The 27,444-nt window shown below is 41.3% G+C and overlaps 1 protein-coding gene across 1 annotated transcript in view; it reads left to right on the top strand.

Moving 5' to 3' along the window:
• The window catches only part of zdhhc17 (zDHHC palmitoyltransferase 17), a 30,127-nt gene extending 3,434 nt beyond the window's left edge, over positions 1-26,693 (top strand). The window contains exons 2-17 of the mRNA XM_028570652.1: positions 6,357-6,460; positions 7,787-7,909; positions 9,373-9,450; positions 11,342-11,486; positions 11,882-11,946; positions 13,457-13,619; positions 13,723-13,848; positions 15,243-15,385; positions 16,321-16,421; positions 22,817-22,941; positions 23,610-23,672; positions 23,760-23,853; positions 25,354-25,437; positions 25,526-25,683; positions 25,825-25,919; positions 26,541-26,693. Of these exons, the coding sequence (XP_028426453.1) occupies positions 6,357-6,460; positions 7,787-7,909; positions 9,373-9,450; positions 11,342-11,486; positions 11,882-11,946; positions 13,457-13,619; positions 13,723-13,848; positions 15,243-15,385; positions 16,321-16,421; positions 22,817-22,941; positions 23,610-23,672; positions 23,760-23,853; positions 25,354-25,437; positions 25,526-25,683; positions 25,825-25,919; positions 26,541-26,679 (1,806 nt within the window). The 3' untranslated portion in view covers positions 26,680-26,693. The remainder of the gene's footprint in view (positions 1-6,356; positions 6,461-7,786; positions 7,910-9,372; positions 9,451-11,341; positions 11,487-11,881; positions 11,947-13,456; positions 13,620-13,722; positions 13,849-15,242; positions 15,386-16,320; positions 16,422-22,816; positions 22,942-23,609; positions 23,673-23,759; positions 23,854-25,353; positions 25,438-25,525; positions 25,684-25,824; positions 25,920-26,540) is intronic.
• Positions 26,694-27,444: the final 751 nt, after the last annotated feature.

Raw genomic sequence — 27,444 nt, 5'->3', positions numbered from 1 at the left:
ACTGGGAATTCGGAGAGACTTCTCACCAACTTTGTCAAGTAGCCTTGTCAGTCTGGATTCAGTATTGGAGGCTGAGCCAGTGCTTGATATTGCATACAGATAGTCCTGTAACACTTATAACATCATTGTCTAAGCGCAATATTTTTTAAGTAATCCTAGTTTTTTGTTCAACTGCAATTAATCGCTAACATTAGCCAAGGTCCCAAGGGGTATGACTGTTGATGGTTTTGTTGATTTCATGTTCATTTAAGAAAAGAATACAATGTTTTATAATAATAATAAAGAGGCCTAGTTTACTTCGTAGGGTAGGCAGTGTACTTGTGTTATTACATTATATGGGTCACATAACAGTGATAGAACTAAAATATGTATCCTGGGATTCATTCCAAACTTTAATTTGTTTGAAGAAGTCAAACGTAAATAAATATTTTAAAATTTGACTGAAAGAGACAATTATTATATTGTTAATCGCAATTATTTCGGAGACAACTAATTGTCTGGATTGTTTGTCTTTGGAATTGTTACAGCTCTACATACAGATACAAAGTAATACAGTACAATAATACAGTAAGAAAATGTGGCTGGTTATTGTTAGCTGAAGTTTAATATACACTAGGGCTGCAACAACGAATCGATAAAATCGATAAAATTCGATTACTAAAAAAGTTGGCAACGATTTTAATTATCGATTCGTTGTGTTGCGCAACTATTAGGCAACCTAGATGCGGAGATTAAAAAAAAATTGAGTTGAGCGCAGAGAGGAGCAGCGCGGAGCGAAAGAAAAAAGAGCAGAGCGGGGGTAGAGGAAATACGGAGAGAGACCGGAGAGACCCGTAACGTTGTTCTGAAACACTCGGCGGAGGCAGAGAAATCAGTACGACCCAAGTCATCCAAGCTGTGGGAGCATTTCACACTAAATAAATCAAAAACGTGTTAATTGCAAGATAAGCAAAAGCGACACGGCATGGCACGGGCGCACCACGGTGATGAGTCAGCACCTAAAACGTAAACATGTTGGAGTCCTTGATGAGGAGGAAGTTCAACAGCAGGGTAAAGTCACTAGTCACCTACACTATCCTACTTCTGTTCCGTTCTGAAGTGAGGAACGTACCGTCCCTCCAGTAGCTCTTCTGGTGCTGCTGTTTACTCGTTATCCAGCTGACTAGCATGACAAGCTAGCGTTAGCTCGGTAATAACAGTAATAAAACAGGGGTGGTGTACTTTGCAAGACTAAAGACACAGTTTTATTCACTCGCCTTTTTTGGCCCATTAATTTTTCAATCTGTTAGGTATATTATGTGCTTTGTCCCATATCAGTTATTGTTGACAAATATAATAGTGTGTGGTGTATAAACCAACTTAACTTGCACTTACTACAATGATGGTAATAATTTAATGAATAAGTGTGTGTGTCTGTCTGTCTGTCTGTGTGTCTTGTCTGTATCTGCTATTTGGGTTACTTACCTTTACACAACTATTAACTAAAACAATAAGTATGTATGTATTGAGTTTATGTAAATTAATGCTTTTTTTTTTTTATCCGATTAATCGAAAAAATAATCGACAGATTAATCGATTATTAAAATAATCGTTAGTTACAGCCCTAATATACACATTGTTTTTCTGCAAATGCCCTCTGTTGTGCAGGAGTGGCAGTAAATACATTATCAATCAAAACTTGAATTGTGCATCAGAGAAACAGCATGTGGCATTTTGTTGACACTTTGTGTACTTTATATGTTTGCGCCTTTTCTAAAGTTTATTGTTTTCCAATCTTGCAAGAGCAGAGAATGGTCTGCCGTGAATTTAGAGGTGCCATGGCCTCCAGCTTCTTAAAATCAATTCACAGTAGCGTTTACAAAATGACCTTTCGACTGCAAAATCTACCTGTCACACTGGAGGAATATGTCTGACAGTGGTAGCTTCATCATACATTTAGTTTATTTTTCCTGTATGCCTAGACAGGCTTGGCTTAAAGTTGCTCTCCGTTTCAGCAGGGGGCTGCTTGGAATCTGGGTCATTGGGTAGATAGTAGTGAGAGCACAGTGAGGCTGAATATATCAGGCACCTGAATTGGAGCATCAGAAGTTTGGTTTGCACACTCAGAGGGGCCATGCACCTTCTTTATTCTTTGAACCAGTTCAACATGTCGAATACAAACATTCGTAAGTAATAAATGTCCTCGGCTTCCCATCTCATTTGAAAATGCAAATGAGTGTGCATAAACGGCACATAAATGTAAATCACATTCTCAGCCACTAGATTTGATGCTTTGCACTCGTAGTGCAAAGTGGAAAAACGCACGCGCTCTCCATGGAGCATTCCCATTATTTCCCTCATAAAAATAGTGTTTCCCCTCTGCTTCCTCCCGATCCGTGGATGTAAACTGTGCATCGAATATTGAATTAGTCCCTCGAAATGAGTCTCATTACAGATGGAATCTAATAGTGAGGTATGGCTACAGCCAGCAAAAGGAAGAACACAATAACAGTGCAATCTAGTCTCAGCAATGCACTCATTGCAGATGCAGTGAAAAAAAAAAAATTAAACTGTGAACTGGTCACCCTTCTTTTACTGTTTTTGTGACCATTACTACTGTTAACTCTACTGCAAACCAATAAACATGCACTTTCAGAAATGGTGCTGTGTAACATGTTTAGCTCAAGGCACGTGACCTCCACCCTCCCCAAGGAGCGGTGGCCATATGTCCCACTGACCAGCTCCATTGACAAAAGCCAAGCCTGCTGCCTCGCCGAACAGATGAGGTTCCATCCTAAAAAATCAATGCTTAGCCAGAAATGGATCGTACGTTTGGTTGACAATATCATCACTGCTGTCTGCCTATTTGTTGTATGCATCACTAGTGAGCGGCTATATAATTAAGAGGTGAAAAATGCACACGCTTCAATTATCACTACTGCTCCAAATGCCATCATCAGCCTTTTAGATAGCAGGAGGGAATGAACAGAGGCCGTCAGGCTGCTGAGACTGGTAAAGGGTCAACGGTTATCTCCATGCAAGTTTGAGATGGAGAAAGTGATTTTAACAGCTGCTGAGGGTTTAGAGCCGGGGCGCCTTCCCCCTGTTCCTGGAAGAAAAAAACGGGGAAAATGGTTATCCTCGATTGAATATCCAGATGAATGAAGAGACTTCTGAGTTCCTCGTGTTTCCTGGGCTTGTGTTTGTCTGTCGTAGGAAAATAAAGCTCAGCACAGTCAAGATCATACTGGAGTTATTACTCTCACTTTTCTCTGGGAGCTAAACTAGCCTGACTACTAGCACACGTACGGATTTGTAAATGACTAAAACTTGGCTGCTCAAAGTACAAACACCTCCTGGCGGCTTTGACACCTTTAAAAATACAGGAATACAAATATGAGATGGTCACCTTCATATTCCCTCTGTCACACCCTCCTCCTCCTCCATCCTCCTCCTCAGTCTAATTTACTCTGTAAAATAAAATTAGCTTGTGTTTTTCTTATTTCTCCCCTGTAGTATCACTGCAAAATTGATACTTTTTCTCCTAATGATTTTTAAATGCTTGGGATCTAGGAATTGAAGTTGATTTGCTGTTCAAGTAAATTCATTAATTTGGATGAGGATGGATAAATGTGACTGTTTTTTTAAATTTAATGTACTGTGACTTTGGTTCGAATTTGGAGGTGTCATTTAGAGATGGTTTTTGAGGTTGGACATTACATCACATCGCTGTACGAACCGTATATCCAGACGTGGCATAACATGTTGGCTGTGCTTTTAATGTGGCTGTGTTTATTTAAAGCCACAAGCAAACCATACTTTGGTTGTGTGTTGCTTCTGTCATTTCACATAATTACCTTGGCCAAGGAGCAGATCCGAATTATACGGGGCGGTTACAGAAATTATTTTTCACTCTTAACATTGCGAAACAGGGTATGGTCTTGGTGGAGGTCTGGGCTCTCTGAGTGTCCTCCTAGTTTTTTTGTGAAAATAGGATATTGCCCCTGAGTCTGAAGCAGTTAAATGGAATTCAGCCATCATCAATTTTATTATTTACACCTGTGCTTTTTCTACTGTGACATGAAAAAGCCATATTGGTAATTCAAATAAAAAAGTTAAGGTTGAGGTCAGTTCAGGCATCACAGTCTGACTCCACATTTTATTCCAAAATTGTTGTTTCTGTGTCCACCTCTTAATTGTATTTTTTATTTTATTAAATACAACAAAATTCAATTACTTGTCTTTCTTCGACAGTAAATAACAAGTGACTTAACTCGGTTTAACATTAGCTTCAGCTAATTCACAAAGTAAGAATGGCAACAGACGAAACCTTTTTCGGCGTGATGAATACTAATTGTGGTTTCCACGACGTTACTATGGAGGCTAATCGGCACATCTGTGTGACAGATTAGATCTTCAGCAGCAACGGGACTCAACAAGCCTGTCTTTGTCCTGTAGACTTTATTTCCCTATTTTTATACCGTGATTAATTATTGGAATGAATGCTTAAGTGTCTTGGAGCACGGCCATCATCACCAGGGGCTCTATTCTGTAGTTCAGTCAAGCCGTTCTCTCTTGTACTATAATGTTATTTAGCTCTGTCTGAATATATCTTGCTAACTGAAATCTTGATGGCCCTGGAAACATCGGAGCATTTTTCTTTCTTTGTTTCCAGATTAATCCAAATCATAGCAGAGAAAGCACAGGCGGAACTAATAACATTAAAGATGGTTCAATTCTAGCAATCCTTCCTGTGCAATTCAGCAATTAATAATGGTACAACACCCGTGTTGACAAGTCAAATAGCCTGTGTAGTGTGTACTCACACTGAAAGCCCTTACACGCCCACACAGGTGTTTTCTCTAATGTTGCCTGAAAACTCTCCTCAGGACTTTGTGTACAGATTGTGCTCGACTGACTGCACCCTCAGTCTTTCGTTAGTTTTGTTGGACAGTTTAGGCCTTTGTCGTTGTTTATAGTTCATTGGTAATATGTTGTAAATCTCACCATAGCTCCACCCAACAGGGCCGTGGAAAAATTGCCTCCGTAAACAAACAATTATTCTGCAGTGTCTAAAGAAGAGTATGTCAAATGTAGGCTACTTTTAAATTTGCCAGAAGGTGTCATAGTGGCAAATGCCGGGTTCAACCGGATAGCATGAAATCAAACCGTTTTTAGCCTTGTCGACCTGTGCGGTGAAACTGGAAATCGACCCAACTCTAGTGATGCAAATCAGTGATGTGCTATCGTTGCCATCTCTGTCACACAATGCACCTTGCACAACAGGTTTATCTACATCCTATCTTTACTAGGGAAACAGTTGTACATTTTTACTCCCCAACTTGTACATTAACTTTATCTATATCTGTTGAATCAGTTGTACATTTTATTTCCAAATTGTATATATTTTAAATATTGCTTGTGTAGTATTTAATTGTTTTTATGTATATTGTTTCCTATTATTTAATGTATACTGTGTATGTGTGCTGTGTGTCTGATGTTTTTGCTGCTGCAACACCATTATTTCCCATTTTTTTTGGATCAATAAAAAAAATCTATCACACACACACGCAAACACAATACGTCATCCTCTTCTTAAATCTCTTATCTGATGACGATGCTATCTGATACGATGATATACGCCAGTGTTTCCTTTAGGATTTTTCTTAGCAGTGGGGGCAGGTCTGTCTGAACAACAACGGGCCGCCATTTTCAAATCAACATAGAGGAAACACTGTACGCTATATACATGTCATACATTTTGATAATGTTTATACTTCGGTAGCTATCCCCTTTTAATATCTATGGGTGTATTTAGGGCCGCAACTTATTTTCCCTATACTTTTCTTGATTAGGTCTTATCGTTTTGTCTATATAATGTAATGTCTTACATTCTATTATTTGCTCTGACTAACACTTTAAAACCGTGTGATATTGTTACATTTGAAAAGTTGGATCCAAAGCCTTGGCTTTTTTTCTTCCTAAACCGATTGATTATCAAAATAGTTGTTAATTTTCCATCAATCAATTAATTGACTCTTTGTTGCAGCTCTAGGTGTATTATACCATTGTGGGAAATGTTGAATGTCATTCGAAAGGTCTGCTTTATGGCATTATTGGATTTTTATGTACACATTTCCAGAAAATGTCAATATTGTGGAAACGATTATATATTACCACGATAGAAGATTGTATCCATGTTACCTACCTCTTTTCTGAATCACAAATGAAGTATATAATACACCCTCCCCCCACAATCCATGTGCCAGCCAGTGCATCTTGGTGTGTTCCAACATAATGCTGATGATCTAATATAGCAGCACAATCTTACCGACTTATCTTTATCTCTGTGCTTCTGCCTCTTGTCGTCTTTTCAGGAAATCAAACCCCAGAGTCATTACAACCACGGCTACAGTGAGAATGTCAGCCGCAAAAACCATGTGGATGACTACAGCACCTGGGACATTGTCAAAGCCACACAGTGAGTTAATAATATGTATACATATGTGTGTTGTGTGGATTTGTCATTGTCATAAGTCACACTCTTTAGCCTCAGAAAGGTTGCCATTAGGACTGTCACTTTTTATTCGAAATTCACCTTAACCTGGAACGTGGGAAAAAAATGTAATATTCAAACTATAATGACCTGTTTGCGTTGACAATGTACAGCCTTTAAGTGCAAAATATCATTGCCGCTGTCACGGCATAACCGCAACCCTGGGGAAAACGTATTATCGTTACGTCTAGGGCTTCCAGTGTTAAGTTTATCCATGCATTAGAAACTACAGAGAAGCTAAAGACTCAGCTTGCCAGGCAGAAAAGAAGGATGATATAGCCTACCCTTGTCCTCTGGCTCCCCTGTACTTCTCTCTCTGTCTTTCGGACCAGCCCAGTCCCCGGCGCGGTGTCAAATCGCGTTGACACTCAGTTGATAGTTCATTTGTAGACAAGTCGCAGACATAACATGAACACAACTTGATGGGGAAAATGTTATCTTCTCTACTGTTCTAAGTTTTGCCTTGTTGTCGAGCTGAGGGCGCTGTTAAAATTCCCTCTCAGCTTGACCTATTACATGCCCTATTGCCCTATCAGTAAACTGAGGAGGACATTAGCAAGCAGAGACGTGCTCATCGGATAATCCCAACAAGGAAGCCTCTGAGAAGCAGTGTGTGGAAGTATTTTGGGACATCGTTGGCCACATGCCAATGCAAGAGTCGCAGCTCCCTGGATCTCATCCTCACACATAATGCTATATGGGTTGCGTTCAAATGAATAAAACAAATTGCACGTTAGTTAGAATTCGCTGTGACGTCATTACTGGAGGGCAGCGTGTTTACTTGTTCGCATATGTGTTTTTGTGTTATCAAGATCCCACAAGTTTTAAATCTGAAACTTAACGCCACCATGTTTTCGAATGTGGTTTTATATACCAAAGAAGTAATTCACAAGATCAGAAGATGATGAGGGAATGTAGGCGGGAAGGGGATAAATGTGGAAAATGTCTTTCTGATAAGACGACAGAAGCTTTGTCTGGGATGTTACATTTGACAAACAAGCATAAGTTGTTTTGTTCTGAGGTTAGGAATATCCGCCCAAAGACAGCTCATGTCAAATTATGCCACAGTGTGGGTGTCTTGTTGTTTGTTGAGTATTTGTTTATCTGTTTTTTAAAGTTTTTGTGTGTGTGTTTTTCTGTATGCGTGTCAGTGTGTCTAGCTTTTATATATTTAATCCTTTTGTTTATCTCTGGTTGCACATATATTTGTGTGAATGCAGTCTTAAATCCCTCTCCGCCCCTCTTCCTCAGGTACGGCATCTTTGAGCGCTGCCGGGAGTTGGTGGAGGCGGGCTTCGATGTTCGGCAGCCAGACAAAGAAAACGTAACACTCCTCCACTGGGCCGCTATCAACAACAGGATAGATTTGGTCAAGTGAGTCCAGTCATGTTTTGTATGGAGTTGGTGGGGTGCCCAAAGTGTATTAAAAAGGTAAAAGACTTGAGCTTGTGGTTGGATGGTTGCGAGTCTAAATCCCAGGACTGGCTGGAAATATACGGTTGTATACTGGTCAGTTCCCCAGTGTAAGTTTGAAATATGAAGCAGAAGGTTACTGCAAAAAGAAGTGTGCTCCGCCAGCTTGACGTAGATAAAGGTTATGATAAATAATAAATTGACAAAAATAAATCTGGATGCTGCTTGTGTGTGTGTGTGTGTGTGTGTGTGTGTGTGTGTGTGTGTGTGTGTGTGTGTGTGTGTGTGTGTGTGTGTGTGTGTGTCTGTGTGTCTGTGTGTCTGTGTGTCTGTGTCTCAATTCAGTGCATCTAATAACCCTTATTTGATAGCTCCTCGGCTGAACCGGAAGTTGTTCTGTACTTCCTCGGTGAAGGCCGTCTCAACGCTCATACTCATGCCCTGAGGAGGGATCACCGAGGAGCCATGAGCAAGGATACACGAGAGCAACCTTCCCGGAAGTCGTGCAGCTGAAGGAGTTGCTAACTCCGCCCAAACAGCTGACAAATTCATGTGACGCTTCAGAGGAAAGAACGTCTCCCTCTAAAACGCATTTGCTCGTTGCCTTTCTCCTCCGATGATTTCCTCGCGTCTCTCCCGTGCCTCCTCTGGGGGAGGGACTAAGACGTGAGGAGGGAGGCAAGTGGAGGAGTCAAGGAGGCAATTTAAAGGCTATTAGATGCAGCCTATGAGATGCAACCACTGTTCTTCTGTGCTAGTAGGCATACTTCTTCTTCGGCATTAAGCAGCAGACCACAACACTTGTAGGCGTATATGCTGGCCCCCGTCAGGTCCGGAAGTATTCCAATCCCGGTACCTGCGGTACTGTAGAAAAACGAGTACCGTTTTCAGAATTTTGGAATCGTCCCGTTACTGAAGTATCATTTCGGTTTAGTGCTACTCATTTATTCAAGTTATTCTTTTTAATCTGTCGCCCATTTGTATGACATGGTATATTATTTGTGTACTTCTGTCGGGAGACTGACTATATATTGTGCAGAATTTGGAGCCTTTCACACGGCACAGCTGTCCTCATGTATGACTGCAGCTAAGGAGTATTGTCATTATTTTCTCAAATAATCAATCAAATGTTTAGTCAATATTCTATAAAAAGAAAAAAAGATGACACTTTCTAAGACCTCAAAACATCATCTTCAAATTGTTGTTATTCTCCAACCTACCCCCATAACCCAAAAATCTTAAAATTAAAATGTTATGGCCGTCAGGTCTTGGGATTCTTATCAGCAGAACGGCCTACAATCTATATATTTTGTAGTTTTTACCAGTTGGGCAGCCTACACCTACATTAGATTTTCAAGATGAGATAAGATTCATGGGTAAATGCCGTATGAAGTTTGACCTGCTGATTGTGTTTGTATGTGCAGGTACTACATATCAAAGGGAGCCATAGTGGACCAACTGGGAGGAGACCTCAACTCCACACCCCTGCACTGGGCCACCAGGTAACACACTCACCACAGATAACATACCTGCCATTTGGTGGACACATGTAATCCACAGAGTCTTTATTTATTTGAATACATTTAATTTATTATTTGTACGATTCATGCCTTAACAATAAAATGTTTCTTCTCTTTCCTCCTAATTTCTTTCACTAATAATACGTTGGAACAGAAAAAGCAACTGAATCTAAGAGACACTTATGTTGTTGTTTTTTGTCATTAAAGTTTTTATTCACTCACTTTTGCATAAACAGACAGTATCTGTACATTTGGTTACAATATGTACAAAGGACTATGATACATCAACATATTTAGAAATTCCAAAATAAACATCTACCAATTATAACCGTACAACCAAAGCATTACCTTGTCCCAAAGCTGCAAAGCAAAAAAAAAAACTCCAATCATTATTATTGACCATAGCTTCATATGATACTATTTCTAACATAAATTCCATCCACTTTTTAATATCTGGGGGTGGTGTGCTTTTTCATAATCTGAGGATAATTCAGGCAGCCGTGACCTTAACCTCAACCTTCATCACTGTGAAGTCATACTTTGAAATATTGGGCAGTTCTGTTTGGTCCCCCAATAGACGTAATGTTGGAGGTAACGGTACCATCGAACCAAACCACTTGCCTATGTATTCTAATACCTTTACCCAAAATGGGTAAATAAGTTTACATGTAAAAAAAACTCCTGGTTCAGTAGAGGCACCTATGTTAGCGTTTCTCTACTTGTTGCCAGTCCTTTTTAGAATTATCATTTTTTATTGTACTTTTCAGAGATGAGATTATCAAGCATGGTAAGGACAGCCATGCCAAAATCCAGGGCCACCTTGCCTGAGGAAAGCAGGCCAATGTCCTCTTTACCTTTTATCTAAATCACTCCTACAAACACACTTTTTTGTGAACTTATTCTTAGACTATTCACCATCATCCCTTACTTTATTGCTATTTTAATATTCAATTTAGTCAACACTGTGGGTTTACAACTAGATGCTCCATCTCAACTTAATTGTATGAAGGTCTCAGAACACTCTCAGAACACTCAGCCATCCTGTAACTGGTGAGAAGTGACATATAGGACCACACACACGCGCACACACTCTCTCTCCCAAGCAGACGGGGGCATGAAGCGCTCCACTCCTGAATTATTAATAGATTTAACGACCGGCATCCTCACCATCGCCGGTACACAGACGTTCAGGAGTGCTGTGTCACCCCCCCGCCTCCCCACCTCCACTTGCCAGTGACCTTTCAGAGCCCCCAGCCTCCTCTGTCCTCAGGCTTTTAGACACATGCTGGGTGTTCCAGTTCTCACTTTTCAACTTTTTTTTTTTTACCAGTTTCTTTCAAATTTGTATTGTCCTGTAGGGGGAGGTTTACATTGCAGACAGGGTTAGTACTAAATGTAGAGTTTAAAAACACAATCTACTGTATGCAATAAACGCATTTGATATATCACAGAGACACGTGTCAAATAATAAGAGCAGACGGATAGTCAATCTCTCAATATCGTGCCAGCATATGAGGCTACAGCATTTCATGTGCAAATATAGCCATGTAATAGCAGCGGGAGTACATTAAATGAGACCCTGGTCTTTGGACTGGTTGCTTACAGCATCTAAGTGGGTAATCAAGTGAGAATGGCTTTGGCCTTCTTAAGCCCAAATCTCTGAAAGACTGGAGTTATTTGTTCCTTGTTTGTTACTGGCTGTTTTCACCAAACTACAAACCATTGTGCAGCATAAAACAGGTTCACTAAAGCTCAAAAGAATCTGAGCATACTGCGGTTCCTTTTTAAAAGATATTCTGTCGGAATAAGACATCATGTGAATTTTCTGTATGTCTTTTAAATTGATCTTTGTTTTGTGTTCATCTTCTCCCAGACAAGGCCATCTATCCATGGTGGTGCAGCTCATGAAATACGGCGCAGACCCGTCTTTGATCGATGGCGAGGGCTGCAGCTGCGTTCACCTGGCCGCCCAGTTCGGCCACACCTCCATCGTGGCCTACCTTATCGCCAAAGGACAGGTAGGAAACGCCAACACTGCAGCGTATTTGTCAGGAAGACAACCAAATCTTAAAATTCATAAACTGCTTTTTTTTCACAGAACAGAACATATGTGCTCTTGTGACAGGAGATCTTTAGACTGATTACTATGGACCAGCAGGATATTTAAAAGAAAAATAAATTAAAGAGGAGGTTATTGCTAAAATAGGAACTGAACCACCTCAATTGCTTCATCATCGCTTTTTCCTGTTTGTGTCTGTGTCATTTGGGTTGTGTCAGCCACTTGGGGACAAGTCTTTGTTTGTTGTGAAAGCATTTTGTACCAGTATTCTCCGTTAGGGGGAGCTCTATTGCTTTTCTATCCACATCTCACTTCTCCTTCAGTTGTTTAGATTGTATCTTTCCTCTATATCAGGATGTGGACATGATGGATCAGAACGGCATGACTCCTCTGATGTGGGCGGCTTACAGGACACACAGGTGTGTACGTTTATCATTTGTGTAAGTGTACATAGAAAATCAAATCAAATATTTATGACCAAATACATCAATGTCGATATTGCAGAGATGTTATAGGGTTAACTATTTGTGCTTTCACAAAATATTTACTCAGTGAGAGTTTTGATAAATAATCACCAATAATGTGGACACAATGACTAAGTGGGTAAAGGCAAATAAAAAACAAAACAACTGGTAAGTTCGGAAAATGATTATAATAGTAAATGTAATATAGCCTTTAAAACCAGGAAAAGACAACACTTGTGTCATATTATTTATATATATATATTATATATATATATATATATATATATATATATATATATATATATATATATATATATATATCTGCCTTTAATTGACAGGACAGCTAGGGGAGAGAGGGGGAAGACATGCAGGAAATCCTCACAGGTCGGACTTGAACCCTGGACCTCTGCATCGACCTCTGCCTCATATATTGATGTTGATATAATATCCATATATTGCCCAGCCCTAAGAGTATACGTGCCCCACAGTTGCTGTTACAGCGCAGTGTGCCTCAACAAGAAATCTTAATGACATGGTTAAACTAAATGTTGAGTGAATTACAACCTCAAATAAAGAAACTGATGCCTGGAAAAAGTCTGAAAGACTGGCACTTGCATGGTGCAGAAGTGCACTAAAAGCCACGTACAGGCTAGAGCATGTTTCTGCTGACTTCAGCCACACACAGAACAGACTGCAAACACAGGGAAACAAGTCCTAGTATTGCTGCTCAGCTTCATCTGAAATTTTCCCTGATAAGCAATTTTCTGGGCGATCATTTCCATTAATCATTTAGTTACATAACTTAATGATCCCTGAGGGGGAATTACATCATTAGGAGCAAAATATAGAGGTGTAGCATGACATTGAAGGGCAATGATTAATACGTTCCGTTAATAATAAAGTAAGAAATTAAATCCGATACACAAAAATTGTAATGGATTGTGACATGACATTGATTGCTTTCTAGCAGTTGAATGTGTTGCTGTTTCAAGAAAAAACTGCCTAAATTATGTCTGGTTCCAGCCTTTTGAGTTTGATTTTCTGGTGTTTGGTGTTTTTGGCCCCCAACATTTCCTTTCGGGCAGCGCGGCAATGGTAATAGTTAGGGTTAAGGTGAGGGTTAGCTGCCTGGAAGGCGACGTTGGAGGCTTAAAACACCATCGAGAGGCTTAAAACACCATCGAGACAATTAAAGAAAATAACAGACAGATCAGATAATCAATAATAAAATCATTTGTTGGGTGCTGCGCTAATCCTGTGTCACAAAAAGAGTAGTTTAAGCCAATGGTGTTTGGTTATAAAGCCAGATTCAAGTCTTTGAACTTTTCCATCTGTCCTATTTCTGTTAATCCCCTTCTTGTTGGCTTGACTTTGTCCTCCTTCCTCCTTATGACATGCCTGTTTGTGAGGTGGGTTTCAAACTAGTTTGACTCAGCTTGACTTGATTTCTTCCTCTGTGTTACAGTGTGGATCCCACTCGGCTGCTACTGACCTTTAACGTGTCTGTCAACCTTGGCGACAAATATCACAAGAACACAGCGCTGCATTGGGCCGTGCTGGCCGGCAACACCACGGTCATCAGCCTGCTGCTGGACGCCAACGCTAACGTCGACGCACAGAACATCAAGGTAATGCCTTCGTCATGGCTCCATCCAATATCTTTGGAAATGGCAGCCAGAGGCTTTTGTGATGGAAGATGTGTACAGACTGGTCTTGTGTTGTTTTCTTTAGGGTGAAACACCGCTAGATCTTGCCAAGCAACGGAAGAACGTTTGGATGATCAATCACTTACAGGAAGCGCGGCAGGCCAAAGGCTATGACAGCCCATCATACCTGAAGAGACTGAAGATGGACAAGGTACACACACACACACTCTCAAATACATTATTATACAATAAAAAATGAGGGCGGGCAATGTGAATTATGGGCTTCTGTTCAAATTTGAAAAATTAGACACACACACACCACATACAGTGGCTCCTCAAACCAGCCTGTCCATACTGGACTTTTGCACTGCTGCAGTATCACATCATGTCTGGGGCTGGGATTACCTTTCAGTCCAAAGTGACCATAGTGGGTGCTAAATTACATGTATCCTGATAAATAAACTCTTCTACTCAAGCTAGTACTCGATTGAACATGGACACTGTGTAGGGGACCTTGGTTACAGAAATCTGATGTATCAACCACAGCCAAAACATAGTTTCACACCCTGGTAGAAGATGTGTAAATTCATCTGTGTGTTTGTTTCTATCTCAATGTTTCTGCTGATATTGTTTTCAAAAATGTATAAGACCATGCATGCTACTTAAAACTCTGTTTTCACTCTGCTTAAATGTGTTGTTGTCTTTCCACTTGTCTGCTGGGAAATTATTAGTTAATAAAGGTAAAGAACTAGACTGTAACTTTGCATACAAAAATATTGCATGGAGTTTATCTCAACTTTAGTCCAGATCCCTAGTGTAAGGCCCAGTGATGTAGTTAGTAGAGCATTTGTAGAATACATCTAACTTGCTTGGGTTGCAGAAAGAGCCAAATGTGTAAAAATACAAAAGGCTATAAAAAAAGATGCTAAGTAATGCTTGATTTGTATGAACTAAATATTACATTTCATGTAGCCAGGGTTGCGACACTTCACCCTTTATACCGAGGCATTTTGACTGCATCAACAAATATGTATCTACATCATGCCTGCTTTATTGTGCAGTATCTATTGTAATGAAAGAACAAATGTTAAAGTTGCTTATTTTTTTTTAACCATAAACCTTTGAATCCTAAATCTGTAGTATATTTATTGTGATTTGTCTCATAACTCTTAAGATATTCAAAACAAACTGCTTTCTGCACTCTTGCTTCCAATACAAAGTATTGGAAATGTGTACTGTATCTGATCCCCCAGTAGGTTGAGGTTTTTAGTCATGATTCATTACACTGACTGAGAAAAAGTATAGGATATATATCTTTTACTTTTACAGCAGATTGTAAACCCTTCCTCCATTATTTGTCTTTTCTGTCTTATCTCTTGTCCAACGTACCCTTGTTTCTTATCAAATATATCTCTGTCTCACATCAATGCTTTGTCCTCCCTTTGAACTTTTTCCACCAATCCACCTTCTTTCCATGCCTCCTTTTTCACCACTTTTACTACATGTCTTTTCTCCTCATATATGTCTTACCATCCCGATTATTTCTATCTCCTTTTATTTGCCATCTTCATCCATCTCGGTCTCCTCCCTCTCTTGCTCCTGCAGGAGTTCAGACAGAAGGTGATGCTGGGAACACCCTTCCTGGTCATCTGGCTCGTTGGTTTCATCGCTGACCTGGACATTGACTCCTGGCTGATCAAGGGCCTCATGTACGCAGGCGTCTGGATCACTGTGCAGTTCCTCTCCAAGTATGTCTCAATTACATATATGACACAAACACACACACACTAGCATACACTATACATATATGCTATATGAACCTTGTGTTCTGTACTCAAATTTCCTAGCAGTCTTTTTCCTGCCATTTGTTACTTAAATACTAAAAGCAACTAAAATGAGTTTTTAACTGGTTATGAAACAGTCTCAATACTAATGCCTCTATATGAGCTACATTAGCAAACAAGTATAGTTCATGCCTCTCACAGGTTTGGTTGCATCAGATTTAGCTTGACTCTCTAACTATTTATTGGCTTGAGTTAAAGTTACAGTACTTTCAACTATGACATGTTTTAAGCCAACAATTGAATTTAGCGTTTAAATGTTTGGAGCTTAAAAACTTTCTTCAAATGTGTATAACTTCTTTATTAAGCTTATAAGTCAGATTTTAGATGTCCTGACATCACACACATACGGTATACTATAATAAATGTACTTGGCACATTATACATACAGCGTCTATGGCACACCAGCACATAAACATGCACACACACACACACACACACACACACACACACACAGTACCCCCTGCTTAAGCCCCATTACCACTGCCATCTGGGCTTGCTGGTATGGTTGGTTGTGCCCCTCACTACTGTTAGCTCTGTGACTACAATAACACACATTACCCACCATGTTAGCTTTATATTTACTGACATTCTTGCAACACTTACTTTGTGAAAAACACAATGGTGACTGTGTGTCATAAGGTTATGGTTTGGTTTATTTTTTGCTGTCATTGCATGCATGTTTGCATTTGTCTTGTCCTTAGTACTGTTCACAATATTTGATTGGCTGGAAGTGCATTACAGAAATAAGACACTGGCACATTTATGAAAATCAAAAACTCAAAACTTAACAATGGCAATTTTAAATACACTGCTGATAACTCTCCTCTCTCTCTGTGCAGGGCTTTCTTCGACCACTCCATGCACAGCGCTCTCCCTCTGGGAATCTATCTGGCCACCAAGTTCTGGATGTACGCCACCTGGTTCTACTGGTTCTGGAACGATATCCTTTTCTGTGTTAGACTGCATCAGTTTTTGACTTTGTTTCCTTAAAGGAAGGAATCTAAATTAGCATCCCTAGTTCTGTGCAATATGAGAATGAACTTCTTATGGTCATACAGAATCTGGTAGTTGATCAGTCAGACATTTTCCAGTTTGAAACAAAACAATTGTGTTCCTACTTGCCATGTTCCCTAATGCTGCACATCAGTCTTTGATGGATGGCTTATGTTGAACCAAATCATTAACAGTTTTGGCATTTAGCTGCTTCTTGAGGAGTCTTGTCCAGAGGGACTTGCCGTGTGAGAGAAGTTAATAATCTTCACCTAGGAACACTTTTGTTTCTGGGATCAAGCTCCAGCCTTTCAGATTTTTAATAATGGTCTGTAAATCCCACATAGTCTGAGCATTTCACTAAACAACCGCCCAGGTTGCCTGAACCACTCCTCTACATTAAATGCAACATTAGGCCATGAGTCAAATTATAGTTTGGTCCTTTGTAGCTCTTTTCAATAGATGTGATAAGTGATAGATGGGCTCTTCTGTCCACCTTATTTAGTCTTATTCACCCATTTGTGTGAAGCATGCCAGAGCTTCGAGACCATGCACGCACTGTCTGGAAAAGAGCTATCCATTCAAAGCATTGCAGTTGTGTCGCATGCTGGTTGAAATGGGACTCTTTATTCATGGCTAATAACAATTGCACTAGCCATTCAACATAAAGCCAAGAGCTTTTATGAATCTGTTAGGACCGTTTGTACATTTGGCACGTTCTCCAAGCAGGGATAATCTTAATAAAATATGGACTTGTAAAATAGATTTTTACTGCTTTCTGCTGCCTGTGATGCATTTTGGTTGAAGAGGAGAAAAGCACTTGTGTTGGCCGGCTGGAACATCAGTGAGATTAAGTTACAGGACAGTTTGAGTGGACTGTAAGTGGGAAAGGTTTATGTAAAGAGCAGAAGGAGTTGTTGGAAACTATGTTAAACAAATGCCCCAGGGTCCCATTGTGATGGATATTTAAGTACAAATGTGTTACGTGTCTCAATGAACCTGCTGCTTAGTTTTCAGTGTATGTTGCTGTGTTAGAATTGTGAACCGGGAGTTTGGTGTGTAACAGCTGCTGGGTGAAACCCAACGAAGCGACTCCAAAGAGTTTCTGTTGGCATCAGCGCGGCTGCTCTCACATTTTTGTTCATGGAAGAATCGCCTTTCTGTTCAGAAACCACTAATTGCCGAAGGTGAGAGGGGAGCTCTCGTTTGTGGAAGGCATTTCATTTTATGCCTCGCTGCTCCGCTAATGGGAAGGGAGAGTAAGATGTCTTTGACCTGAGCTTATTGAAAAATAAAACTGCTCTAAGGTCTTTTCAGTAATTATAAAATGCTGCCAGAGATGTGTTTTTGAGCATGTTTTGTATGGCGTGTCTACTGGACATAAAATTGATAGAAGGCATCTACTACAATGACCTCCCTAAGCCAGGTTTTCATATTTGCATTCATCCTCAAAGAGCAGCGGTTAGGATACACTCCATTATGCAGTCTGCTAAGTGTTTGTTCGTACATGGCTCAAAAGTTGCCCCTTTGACTGCAGGCAGGTTCTTTCCTGTGTGAAGACATGTCCCTGTGAAAAACCCGGTTCTTTCAGGCTTCTCTTTTGTCCTCCAGCTATCAAGGTTGTCGTTAAGCCTGTGCACTTTATCTGTCATGAATCTCTTTCCAGTAATGGTGTCTTTTGCCTGTCTTGGTAGTGAAAGACATGCCGTTTCATGTTCCTGACAGCTCAGGGAGTTTAGCTTTTCTCCTGCAGCGTTGCAGACATGGGCTATCTGTTGTGAACTGTGGCCACTCTCTCACTCAGGTGGACAGTTGGTTCTTTTTACCTACTTGCATACAAATGAGAACTTTTTCTGATCACATTTATTTATGCAAATCAAGTGATATGCAAATCAGGAGCACCATGGGACTGGATGGTTTGTCTTTATAGCTGTTTCAAATGGTCACACTTAAAGGCAGGGTGAAAAGCCGGCGATTATAGAGAGGGGGTTCAACAACTGCCACCAACTGTTTATCTCAAAGCACCAACTCCTAATATTAAACACAACATACGCATAAGTTGTGGAAATGCATGTTAATTTGCATTTTCTTTTGCTGATTTTCTGGAAATTCATTTTAAAATGTGCGCTCTTTTTGTATGGCTAATGTTGGATTGTTGGTTTGGAAAGTTAGAGAAATTGTTGGGCACAGCCCACCCTGATTCCGACGTTGGAAAGCTGTGAGGGAAGGGGTTTTTCAAAGCGGATTGACCATCCAACAAGCACTTGGTTTGAAGCATACTGACTCGTCTAATGTCCTCCTTTGCATTCTTTAGTGTGTTGTGTCAGGGGGTTTATCTGTGTTTTAAGCCCCCAACGTCTCCTGGTTAGGGTTAAGGTTAGGTGCCTTGAAGTCAGCGGTTGCAGCGCTGCCTTGAAGTCGATTAGGCAATGATTATGGTTAGGTTTGGGTTAAAACGCAACACCCGGGATGGGCGCTGCGAGGGGCACGGGCAAAAGGGGACCACTGGTGTGAATAAAACACTTAAAAACCTCCTTAAAATAACAAGTTTGGTTATATAAAAGCTGTTTAAAAGAAGGCCAGATATTAAAGGCAGGTGGGTTAGGGTTAAGGTAAGGGTTAGGTGCCTTGAAGTCAACGGTCGCAGCGCTGCCTAGAGGGAGATGTTGGGGGGGCTTAAAACACCATTGAGCTATCAGGGGAGGCATCGGATTACTCTCTCTGACCCTTCAGAGTTTGCTTACATAAACCAAGGACTGCGGCCCAGCATTTTATACGAGCCTGCAGTTTTACTATTGAACTTGGATTTGACGATGAGAATATAAAGTTTTCGTTTGTGTCATGGGCTAAAGGATTCCAACAACTGGTTTAAAATGTCCTGGCCTGATTATCTTATCAGATAAAAGACATTTCCATTTCACTTCTAACTGTGACCTTTTTATTCACCTACTTAAGAACAAAAAGCTAATGCAGTGCAGAGGGGGAAGATTACAGGTTTGATTTTGATGTAGCACATTCCTCACCACGTCTCTATTAGGCTGTGTAGTTCTGCAGCCCAGTATCTTGCACACATGTTGTTCCACCTTCCGGGTTGAAACTTTTTATCCACCAGTTCTGACCCAGTTTCAGCCATTGTTAGCTCATTATCCTCCTCAGGCCTGTGGTTGAAATCGGATCAAATGACAAAAGTGGAGCAGAAAGACAGTACCTTTTGCTCCATCCCAGACTCGGGTCATATTTTCCTCAATTGACTTTCCTCATAAATGCATTTCCAGCAGGTGAACTAAAAATCACAGAGTTAATGATGCTCTGGAGTTTTGTACTGTACTGATGTAGCATTTGTTTCACGTTGTCTGCACGTCATTGCAAGTCTTCTGTGAACCCTCTTGCTGTTTGTTAGGGAAACCTCTTCAAATACACCTCACCCCTCAGCCTTTTAAAAGATAAACAGGTGATGTCTCACTGAGGAAGCATTGGGCCCATTTTATGAGTGTTGCATTGATCACTGGCACCGTCTCCACATATCCACTGGTTCCCTGAGGCAGTAGACCAATAAGGAGCTCTGGAGAGCGTTTTACTTATTAGGCCGTTTCAGTAGCGGATCATGTCAACACCCAGCTCTTTATAGGGATATTTATGAAAGTCAATGGCCTCATGTGGTCTGTAGGGACTTGTAGAGGGCTCATAACTGTGCCAAAGGGATGACCACAAGAGCTATTGGCTCTTCCTTACCTACAAACAAAAGTAGTTGTTGGGGCATGTTATGTGTGTGCTTATGGTGCGTGTCCCTCGCTACTACAGACCTCTGTGGCTACAAACCCTTGTCAATGCTTCAGAGGGTTTTAGTATGATCTGTTATGGTGGATTTGGTTGAACTTTTTGTCGCTGGTGTTCACGCAAAGTTTGTTTAGACATTTCAATTCAATAGAGGAAGAGAAACTCATCTGTGCAGCTATCCCCAACTTTATGGTTAGAGAATGATCATGTTTGATTGGAGATAATAAAATAAATAGTTTTTGATGGACCAATGAAAGCAGCGGTTTGGATGTCCATCACAAAGCTGAGACAGGCCTTTTTATTTTTTAGCCCCTCTAGTGGCGTGGCCGTAGGAGTGGCAGCAGGGTACAACATTGGCACCATCCACCAGCCAAATGCAGGTAAAATTTGCAAGTGGCTGGAAGCTTTGCTTCACCCACCAGCCAAAACACAATGCTTTCCTATTGAGTGGTTGGTACATTTTGAACATTCAGTAACCATTTGGCTGGTGAACAAAAAACTTGTACCCTGGGTGGCAGTGTTGGTCGGTCGGTCCACCACTTTGGTCTAGACTAAAACTATCAACTATTCTGACTTTCCATTATCGCCACCATGAGGTTGATATTTGTGGTTTTGAGTGAAATGTCTCGACTATTGGATGGGTTGGAGATATTTGTGTTCCCCTCAGCATGAATTCTCACAACTTTGTTATAGCTTTTCATATAACGCGATCATCGGGTCAATTTTCAGTTTGTCTAATTTATGACCAAACCAATGACATTCCCTCAGCTGTACTTTGTGTTTGTGCTAATTAGTGTTAGCATGCTAACGCACAAAACGGCAACATGTTAGCATTGACATTGTGAGTATGATCGTGCTGGTGTTAGCATTTAGCACGAAGCACCGCTGTGCCTAAGTACAGTCTCAGCATGGCGGCAGACTTGTTTCTTTCTGAATGCACAAATGGTTTCTCACATTGTGAAAACCTGTAGGATTCAGCTAGCTCCAATATCTTTTTGCCATTTATTAAACTTGCAATAGTAACAGTGCAGGCGTTTCATTTTAAGCTTAGGATATGATCCACACACATTTACGGAACACATCTCTGCCACAGATGGAAGTGTCAGCCGGCTTCCATTCCTGCAAAAGATGCATGTCTAAATATTTTATCCCCAAAGCGGTAGCATAGCAACATTTTGACGAGGGTATTTTAAAATGACCACTGTAACATAATGTCGACTGTATGGTCCAAAAATCTAAACTTTGTGTGCAGTTGTATGTTAAGCATGATGCCTCCCATTGGAACGTGTCACCTTGCAGTAGTGTAATGATGCCGAATTTTCCCCTAGTTCAAACAGAATATTCTTTGTCTGTGTTGTTTCATTGTCTATTCCAAACTGACGATTCTATCGCAGTTTGTTTTTCTTTTGTCACACATTAGCAACATCGTGTCAAGGCTTTCCCAGTCTGGGCCTCTCCGTGTCACTTGGCTGGTTTCCTATGGGATTCAACTGACTCATGCACACCTGGATGACTGACTCTGCTACTAATCAGTCCACAGCTGTCACAGAATACACCCTTATCTCTCCATGGTTATACACAAGACTGTAGAATCTGTACATCAGTGTCCTTTGGGTCCAGGTCTCAGCCTAGTAATGTGAGCATGCATGCTCTTCTTTTCTTTTCTTTTCTCCTACATTTATACACTTGGTGAGAAACACCGACACACAGACCGAGCCAGTCTGTGCTGTTCTGTTGTGTCACAAAGAATCTACACAAATGAACAGACTTTTGTCTGTGAGAGCAGGAATGGGTTATGGTCTCCCTGTATGTATGTATGTATGAATGTATGTATGTATGTATGTATGTATGTATACATACCTACATGGAAGGAAGTCATGATGACCTGTGGTGACAAGACTGACTTGATCTCCCCTTGAGTGGGAGAGATGAGACAGCTGCTGTTTGCATCACAGTCTGCCTGTTAGTCGAGTTACTATAAAGTGAGAATCTGACTAAGATTGACGTCATTGTCATAAAAATACAAGGAAATGGTTTTATTTAAATATTGACCTAAAACGTGATAAATGGCAGGCAAGTTCATAAGTTATAACAAGTGTCTTTTTTCATTGAGTTATTCTCCTGGTTCTGCCTGCATATTCACCATACAGACATAAGACTCTCTCTCGGCAAGTAATTGAATAAGCATATTTCCCAAAATGTCAAACCGTTTCTTTTAATGTGTGTCTTAGTCTTTTTTTTTTTTTTTTTTTTTTTTTTAAACACTTCCACAAATAACACTTTTTTTTTTTTTTAAATATACTGACTTGTGACAGTGACAACATGTTTTTACATGTTCACACTACAGCTTTAAAAGCTGTGCACTAAGTTCTGTTTGGATCCAGCTCAGGTGGCAGGAATTGAACTGAGGTTGAGGGCGTCCGTCCTCTGGCAGTAGTACTGTGGTTAAACAGAATGGGGTTTGATTGCAGTGAAAACCCAGCAGTTGACACTGATCGGTCGTTACAATAACAAAGAAAAATGATGCAGAAGTTGCTATTGGTCCGTCTTCCTTAACCTTCGCTGCACATCTCCCCTTTGCCACTGTTCATATGCCCTTCCTGATAAACACGCTGGCTCTCTTCTACAACTTTGGCAAATCCTGGAAGTCTGACCCAGGAATTATCAAAGCATCAGAGGAGCAGAAGAAAAAGGTAAAGTTACGGGACAGAATCAAGCAGGAACGTTTGAATCCCTACTTCAAGATGTTTTCTTGTTGTATGTTTTTGAATGGTTTGGTTTACCCTACTAAGTGTTGTAAATAATCATTTTGTTTGTTTTAACGCGAGCGAGAGATCCTGGCTGCTTTGCGGCTCATCCTCTGGCCTCTCTGTCCCTCATTATCGCTCTAATGGGGGACAACAGGGGCTCTGCTTTGTACCAGGCCCTGTGATTGATGAAGAGCTATATTTACCCCGCATTGTTTGCACAGTGCAGGACTCCAGTGGGTCAAAGGCTTCAAAGCTTTTCTTTCCCTGCAGAGGATCCCCCTTCCACCTCTTGTCTTCCTATCTTTACTTTATTTGCTCAGTAAAAGCAAACACAGAAGAGGAAAACAGCCTTTATGTGCAGATTAGATAAAAAACAATCCACGCAGTTTGTCTTAAAAAACATGAAACAGACTGAATGAGACTGTAAACCCATAGATAGCTTTTGTCCCAGTTTACCGTGGATGAGCCGAGCTTCCAGTGTGATCGTTGAGCTGGAAATCCCGGCCTCAGCTTGTACGCTGTCATTAGGTCCTTTTGTTGCTGTGTCTCTGTCTGTATTTTTCTTTTTCTTTTTTTAAATCCTGCTTTTGTTTCCGGTTTCCTTCCTCCAGACAATTGTGGAGCTGGCAGAGACGGGCAGCCTGGATCTGAGCATATTCTGCAGCACCTGCTTGGTAAATTCAGACTCCTCTCTTGCAAGATGACCCATCCAGAGGAAAATGGCAACAACCTTTTACTTCTTTTATGACCGTTTCCTATAGATACGAAAGCCCATCAGGTCCAAACACTGCGCCGTGTGCAACCGCTGCATCGCCAAATTCGACCACCACTGTCCCTGGGTGGGGAACTGTGTCGGTATGTCAACAACACCGCAGACACACACACACATTCATTTCATAAAACTCAACTAGAGCCGCAAACATTAATCGATTAGTTGTCAACTATTAAATTAATCGCCAACTATTTTCATGATCTATTAATCGGTTTAAGTTTTTGTATGAAAAAAAATCTAAATTCTTTGATTCCAGCTTGTTAAATGTGAATATTGTTCTAGTTCCTTCCCTCATCTGTGACAGTAAACTGAATATCTTTGAGTTGTGGACAAAACAAGACATTTGAAGACGTCACCTTGGGCTTTGGCACTGATCCACATTTTTCACAATTTTCGGACATTTTATAGACCAGTCGATTGATCGAGAAAATAATCGACAATAAAAATAATCGAAACGCAACACAGTGCAGAAGGCTTTAATGAGGAGATGCAGGAATTGAAGCAGGCAAAATAAAGTTGTAAGGGAAGCGAGTGTGTGTCCAGGATTGTGTCAGATGGCGTCTGTGGAGCGGACCGGAGACAGTTGGGGAAGAAGGAGTGCCGGGAGCTTGTAGCATTTCCGGTTTGAAAATCAGGTGGTCAGGAAGAAGCTCTAAACGTGTGGAAACCGCCTGAACAAACAACACGCCCGGCTACATGACTATCAAGAGGATCAGGGGCCTGGAGAAGGATTTAAAAAACATCAAACACAATGGTTCTTTATGTAGTTAAGGGTTTCTTTGTATTATCGGTCACGTTGCTCTGCGTATCGCCTCATTTGGTCCGTTTAAAACAAACCCTGTTTGGTCGGATAGTCCGGTTCTTTTGGGCTGGTGTGACAGCTCATCCCACCTCTGGTCTGGATCAAACAAACTCTGGTCCGCTTGAAAACGGGGGTCTCGGTTCGCTTCCAAGTGAACTAGAGTTCGGTTCATTTCAGGTGAGAACGCCATCCCACCCAAATACAGGAAGTGAACCAAAGACGGAGCATTTACTAGCCTGCAATTTCAACCTTGCAAACAATTTACGGATTTATATAGCATTTAAGGGATAATAACTTTCACATCCATAAGCTGTTCTGAGCACACGTCGCTGGTCGTCTGTATGACATCATCATCATCATCTCTCTGTCGCCGTCTGTCAGCTGCTCATTGTTCGCCTTCTTCTAAAATATTAGAAACGCTAACGCAGAACCAGAAAACCCGAGACGTTAAATACATTTGGTGTTATCCGTTATCTCGGAGAGCAGAAGGGTCAGCGAGTTTCGGATATTCTGTCCAATGAACAAGCGACTGTTTGGATCGTGTGACGTGTGTTTACAGTGTTTGGTGTGCAGTGTCAAACCAAACCAAAAATGCAACAAAGTTGCAACTTCCCCCCCGGAATCGCTTCGAGTCCACCGAACTATAGGCGTGAAAGCTCCCTTAATCACTTCCGGACCCGTCCAAGCTTTTTCTTTCCCTTGACCTTCCTTCCACTGGCAACCAAAGCAACTAACTCAGGTGATGAGAATGGAACATGATGTGCTGGTTTCTCCTCTATAGGAAGTGGGAATCACCGCTACTTCATGGGTTATCTGTTCTTCCTGCTCTGCATGATCTGCTGGATGATATACGGCTGCATTTCCTGTGAGTAGGAAACCCACTTTTTACATTTCTTTCCCTGGTTGTGTCTCGCTGCTAACTCCTTTTTAACTTGTGCGTCTTCTCCCCTCAGACTGGAGGCTCCACTGTGCCACCAGTTACGCCAAGGATGGCTTCTGGCTCTATCTGACCCAGATCGCCTCCTGCTCTCCCTGGATGTTCTGGATGTTCCTCAACAGCATCTTCCACTTCATGTGGGTGGCCGTGCTCATCATGTGTCAGCTCTACCAGGTGTGGATTCACATTTTTATACGCCCGTTTTGGACACCTTGAAAACTAGGATTTGCAATTGAGCTTGAATGCCAGTAGATGTTGTTTATGTCGGTTGCTCTGTGAAAGGTTGGCTGACCTGTTAGCGTTTACCTCTCTTAGATCGCTGCTCTGGGAATCACCACCAATGAGAGGATGAACGCTCGGAGATACAAGCACTTTAAAGTCACAGCCACGTCCATCGAAAGCCCCTTCAAGTAAGTGATCTCTTACTTATTTGTTTGTACAGAGCACTGAATGTCATCGTCTCAGTAATAGCATTAAAGGGTTGGTTCACCCAAATCTCACTTACTTCTCTAACCATGCAGATAGTTTGGGTTTTTGTTTGCCCCGGTTTTAAAATGGCAGCTTCCTCTCTAGTACATGCTCGTAGAATTGAAATTGCATTGTCTCTTTCCAGTAACAATGTCCCTGTTACTCTGGCCAACCCACAAGCCTCACTACCCAACACCTACTCTCTACCAAAGAAATAGACCCTGGTTTTTCTGGTTTTCAACATGTCAGTTTTAGATGGCCTTTATTGTCTTTATGTGGTAACATACAACAGAATTTGAAGAGCTCACATTCATTCAGGTGTAACATTTAAGTGTGCAGCGCAGACGCGCATGGTGGAATCTAGGGGTTACAACAGGCGCTAGGTTTTGAAGAGTGTAATGCTAAGTTGGTGAAGAAATGTGTGACTGTACCCTATATCAATATAATAAGTAGTTATTACACCACTACACAACAATTGGAATGGTGCTTTCCTCACATGGATGCCACTCATGTTCCTCTCTTTCTCTCTCTCTCTCTCTGTGTCTCTCTCTCTCTCTGTGCAGCCATGGCTGCTTCAGAAACCTGATAGATTTCTTTGAGATCCGCTGCTGCGGTCTGATCCGGCCCGTGGCCGTGGACTGGACCACACAGTACACAATAGAATACGACCAGACATCTGGCTCGGGCTACCAGCTGGTGTAGAGGAGGAAGAAGGGGGGGGGAGTGGAAGTAAGTTTCGGAATGATTGCTGTCCCGTCCTCTCACCCCCGGCGCTCATATCGGAGCGATGCTGTTCTCGGGAGTGCTTCCTTTTTTTTTTCTTTTTTTTTTTTTTTTTTTTTTGGACCATCTCTCCCTCACCGCTCAAAAAGACTTCGAAAAAAAATCAGCCAGGACTAGCATGCTGTAACGGGGCAAGGCCTCTCCCTCCGCCCTCACCACCACCCTTTATTACTATTACTACTACTACTATTCTACAACATCAGACTGTACCTCCACATTCCCTACCCTAACCCCACCCCTCCACCTCGTCTCTTCTCCTGAGCCCTTTGGACGGTTGCGTTGCTGCCAGGCACCAACGGAGAGGAGAGAGGCCGACGGACCAGAGGAATTCCAAAATAAAAGCTCTTCTGTTTGTACCGGAGATGTGGCGCTGCAGAGACGGCAGCGCTATAAAGTTGCAGTATAGCTCTCTACCCTTCCCACTTTATATCCTTATTTATGGTGTCCCTGTTGATGTGCCCTGTGTTTTATCTTTTTTGGTTTTGGATTGGTTCAGGAACTCTCCTGTTCCGGTGATAATGAACTGTGGTGGCCAGGAAAGCTAAAGGAAAGTTTTTTTTTTTTTTTTTTTTTTTTTTTTAAACCATGAATAGAGATGAGGGAATGTCTTTTTAAGGTCTTGATTTTGCACCGTGATTATTTCTTGGGGGTCGAGCTGATGAGGATTTGCCAACATAGTTGAAC

The sequence above is a fragment of the Perca flavescens genome, chromosome 23 (assembly GCF_004354835.1).
Source record: "Perca flavescens isolate YP-PL-M2 chromosome 23, PFLA_1.0, whole genome shotgun sequence".
NCBI lineage: Eukaryota > Metazoa > Chordata > Actinopteri > Perciformes > Percidae > Perca > Perca flavescens.
This window is presented reverse-complemented; position numbering and strand designations above follow the sequence as displayed.